The following is a 4,805-nucleotide window of genomic DNA, read 5'->3' on the forward strand; positions in this document are numbered from 1 at the left end:
GGCTCCTCTCTTGTGGAACCAACTTCCAGTTTCTGTCCATGAGGCTGACACACTGTCCAGTTTTAAGACTGGGATTAAGACTTTCCTTTTTGATAAATCCTATAGTTAGGGTTGGCTTGTTATGCTGCTATAGGCTTAGACTAATGGAGGACAAATTGACCTAATTTCCTTAAATGAATTGCTAAAATTGAATAGTTTTCATTTGATACTATTTATATCTTAACCTGATTCTGGACCTGCCATTGTGTATCTGTTCCTCTCAAACCCAGTTGGTCAAAGCAGATGACCTCTTGTCCTGAGCCTGGTTCGGCTAAAGGTTTCTTCCTCACGAGGGAGTTTTTCCTTTCCACTGTCTCTTCATGCTTGCTCAAAATGAGAATTCTGCGATGGAGTTAAATTCAAATCAGTCTTCTCCTCAGATAAATAATGTTAACTTATTTTTTTATATACTGTAATATGAATGTTTATGTGCAGTGTCCTGAGATGATTTCTGTTGTGACTTGGCGCTATATAAATAAACTGAACTGAATTAAATGTATTTGTTCAGTTAAACCCCACCCCCTCAAACAAACAGCAACAACAAAAAACCCAGAAAATATTTCACTTATTTCAGATACAAAATATGTTGGTGCTAACTTTAAAAGACTTCAACTTCATCAGGATATAATCTTATTTACTAACTTGTATATTAAAGAAAGAAAGAAAATTATAGTTTTCCTACAATATAGTAACGTCATGTACGTAACGTGTATATGTCCATTTAGTTCCTTTTAAACAGTAATTATGTGGTGTTTTATGGCTCAGTATCCTCTGAAGGACCATGTGGTGGGCCTGGCCTTTCCTGCCAGCTCTGGTGCTTCTCTCAGAGCTCTCTGTGGTCCAAGTCCAGACAGCACCGTGCCAAACCTGCAGAAAGCTCACTGAAAGTTTCCTGAAGGTACTACACTTAACGATCAACTTCTGTTTGTGTACTCCAGCTGTGTCTTTTTAAATTTAAGAGATAAATTTCCCTCTTTGAAAGGGTTTAGAGAAAACATCCAACAAGAACTTTGGAGGAGGAAACACTGCATGGGAGGAAGAGAAGCTGGCCAAGTATGCACGCAGGTAAGACCAGGTGTTTCTTGATTTCTGTTTTACTTGTATTATAGAATACATCCTGAAGGATGTTGTTTTTCCACTTCTCTCTAAGTTTGTGTTTAATATTTTGTGAATAATTACATGTAACAGTTTATTTTAGATTTGTACATGTCTAATATGTACGTTTTATTTCAGTGAGACTCGCCTCTTAGAAATAGTTGAAGGTGCTTGTGAGAAAACAGATTTTGAATGTAACCGGCTGCTGGAGCAGATAGAGGACCAAGTAGAGACATGGTGGTTCCACAGGTACATAAAATGTGAACCTCACTGTGTAATACTTCAGTATGTCGTCCTAAATTTCAGTCTGTTTGAAATTAATGTGTGATACTTTGTACATAAGTTGTTACTGTTTCTCTTGTTGAGCTTTATGACTGACTTTCTTCATCTTAAAGGCAGCAGGAGGCACCAGACCTTTTTGAATGGCTCTGCATAGAGGAACTGAGTCTCTGTTGTCCACCAGGACACTTTGGACCTGAATGCAAAGGTCTGAGAAGCATTTCACCGGATGTCAGCACAGAAATTAACAATATTTCTCCATTTTTTGTCGTTCGTTCAGGTTATGATAATTGTTTAATTTAAACTTTGGTTTAAAGATAAGTGTGTGTATCCAATGCAGAGTGTCCATCTGGACCTGGAGGTGTGTGTGGAGGTCTGGGTCGATGTGAGGGGGAGGGCACTCGCCTAGGAGATGGCGAGTGTGTCTGTGATCCAGGATACTCGGGCCATCTGTGCCACAGCTGTGCTGACGGCTACTATCGAGAGAAGAGCTCCAACGACAGCGTCGGAGCCTGTGCAGGTGCTTCACTGTCAAACAACTGTTCCTGTTGCTAAATTAACTCTCAGGTCATCTGGAGCTGACCTGTCCAGGCTCACGGCTCATTTCCTTTATAGCTTGCTATCACTCCTGTAAGAAGTGCACAGGGCCGCAAGACTACAAGTGCCTCGACTGCAAACCCGGCTGGATCCTTCACGACAACAAGTGTGTGGGTGAGTGTGGCTTCAGAGGTCAACTTGTTACATCTTAATGATTTTGTGTCATGTTCTGGATGGATGCTTGTTGTCTGACATCCACTGTACATCTCGTAGACATCGATGAGTGCGGTACAGAGCTGGCTCGCTGTCCTTCCAACACCTATTGTCATAACACAGAAGGATCGTATGAATGCAGAGGTTTGTTCCTTTGCTATTCTTTCAGGTTGTGTATGTGAGGACATAGAGGTCATCAGCATTGTATAGAACAAAATCCAAATTCCAATCAATTTTAGTCCATAGTTTAAAGACACTGAATTTGTTGTCATTACAGAAGAAAACCTCTCATTAGCTGCAGATTATTTTCCACCAAGTGACACATTCTTACAGTTTTCTGTTTGTAGTGAACAGTGTAATAACGCTGATTATTTTTATTTTTCATATCCAGGCTGTGACCAGGCATGTGTAGGCTGTATGGGCAGTGGTCCCGCCCGCTGTAAGAAATGTGCACGTGGCTACAGACTGAAAGGAGCCAAGTGTCTTGGTAAGGAAATGCTAAGTTAGCTACTACATTTTTTTATTCAATTTAACTTTTACTCCTCTCCCTAAACTGGTATTCTTTGGTTTTCACACAGATATAGATGAATGTAGTGAACGTGCAATAGCGTGCCCGGGACTCAACGAGGCCTGCATCAACGAGGAGGGCTCCTTCCACTGTGACTGCGCTGACGGGTTTATCAGAAGAGACAGCATTTGTGTGGAGAACAAGCCTCCTGGTAGGTAGCAAAGTGACATGATAAAAAATAAATAAAAATACTGAATCTTTGTACCGGTACTTGGAAAAAATTGTTACACGGGCCTCAAAATATGTATTATTATAATAGCTTTAATGATATATAACTGTACTTTTTTGTCAGCTGTTAGCTTATAAATCATTCTTTTTACTTTTATTTGCAGTGTTTTCTTACAAAGAAACTGCAGATGAAACTTTTTTCATGTATACATTCGTTTGGTATGAGACTGACTGAAATGTGGAGGATTAACACTAAATATTATCCAGATTTTTATTTTAAAACTTCAGAACAACCTGGAAAATCACCTCAAACAGCTGAGTTTTGGTTTATTTTATATTTGAACACTTGAGGGGTGTTAACACTTGATTCAATAACTATTTTAGAGTGAATGGCACAACAAGAAGTAGCCTGACCAACAGCTCTCCTTGTGTGAATAGAGCATGCTCCGCTGCGCTCACTCTTTCTAGCCACAGTCTGAGAAGCATAGTGTAACCTAAGTTAAGTTGTAAGAAAAAAATCACGAGCCAATATGAAAATATAATAATAATCACTCCTTCTTACCAATGGCTTAGCATAAAGCAATATGATCATCGTCCATCATGTTTATTAGTAGCTTAAAATACTTAATTAAAACTCCAGTAGTGGGCTAGGTCTACTGTAGAGCTGTCATTTCTAACCCAAAACCCAGCCTGGACCGATTAAGGCCAGTCCGGGCCGTTGATGTGATGACGTCACCGTAGCTGGTGGCGGAGCAGCTGTGGAGTAGTTCTGCGAACAACTTGGAACAATGGGGCAATCCAGGGTCATGGTCCGAAAGATGAAGCAGGGGTCAAATACGAGGAATCAGAGGTCCAAAAACAAATCCAGTGGGCAGTCCGTAATCCAGAATCCGTAGGCCAGAAGAAATAGTCGTTATCAAGATCAGAAGGGCGGAACGAGATCAGATGGGGAGCAGGCAAGGCGGTAAATCCAGAAGACGGGCATGAGGTCAAATGAGAGAAACAAACAAGATCATGAATGAAGCACTGGACATCTACAACCAAGAGGATTTGATAATCTGGCAGGGAGCTGAGTTAATGTCAGAAACCATTTGTCTGTGTGGCATGGCTGAATGACAAAGGCAGAAAGATGACCGTTGTAGGGTCAAGAGACAAACGTGTAGCATTAACACACAATGAACAACATTCAGGAATTGTTTCTATAAGAACGTTATCAAATATTTTACATGAACGGTAAGATCGCTTCGCTCATGAGGAAATGTAACCCAGGGGGAGCTAACCTCAGACAAACTAACAAAGATAGCTGTAATGGTGGAAGTAATGAAGCTCAGTGTTTAGTGAGGCATCTCTGGCTTATCAGCCAACATTAAGGCAAAAAAGACAGGAATAATAATAATAATAATAAATTCTAAGCTACGAATAACTTCAAATAGTTACTGCAGTGGAGGTTTTCATGCTGCAGAGTGACACAAGGCAAGAACTCACAGTGAAATTCAGTATGTAAGCGTGTAAATGTTATATTAAACAAAATCAGTTTAGTTTTAACAAAGACTAAACTTATTCAACCAGAAGTTACATATATCTACATATAAAACACACAAAACAAATCACAACTAGCTTTAAGAATTAACTTTTAATTTAACCAGCACACAATGTAATTATGACCGAAAATGGAGGATTTAATTGAAGTTACCTTCATACAGATGAACATGTGGTAGCTACTTCCTGTTTATAACTGTTGTATTTAGCTGCTCATGGGGTCGGCCGCCAGCCTTTATTCATCTTTTTACATTTTTCCAAACTCCGTTTAGTTTTTGAATTGGAATAAACTGTATTCCTCTAAACACTCAGTGTAACACGTGTCTGAATTGCATGCTCCCCACTGACAACGTTAAACCATTTCCAC

General features: G+C 39.8%; 1 protein-coding gene across 1 annotated transcript; it reads left to right on the plus strand.

Moving 5' to 3' along the window:
* Nucleotides 1-820: 820 nt before the first annotated feature.
* Nucleotides 821-2,890, plus strand: LOC119416635 (protein disulfide isomerase Creld1). Its single transcript, XM_037683825.1, has 9 exons — nt 821-937; nt 1,022-1,104; nt 1,273-1,383; nt 1,530-1,621; nt 1,754-1,933; nt 2,029-2,124; nt 2,224-2,307; nt 2,555-2,650; nt 2,742-2,890. The coding sequence occupies exons 1-9, from the start codon at nt 821-823 to the stop codon at nt 2,888-2,890; spliced, it is 1,008 nt and encodes a 335-aa protein (XP_037539753.1).
* Nucleotides 2,891-4,805: the final 1,915 nt, after the last annotated feature.

The sequence above is a fragment of the Nematolebias whitei genome, chromosome 11 (genome assembly GCF_014905685.2).
Source record: "Nematolebias whitei isolate Nwh7 chromosome 11, NemWhi1, whole genome shotgun sequence".
NCBI classification, from domain to species: domain Eukaryota; kingdom Metazoa; phylum Chordata; class Actinopteri; order Cyprinodontiformes; family Rivulidae; genus Nematolebias; species Nematolebias whitei.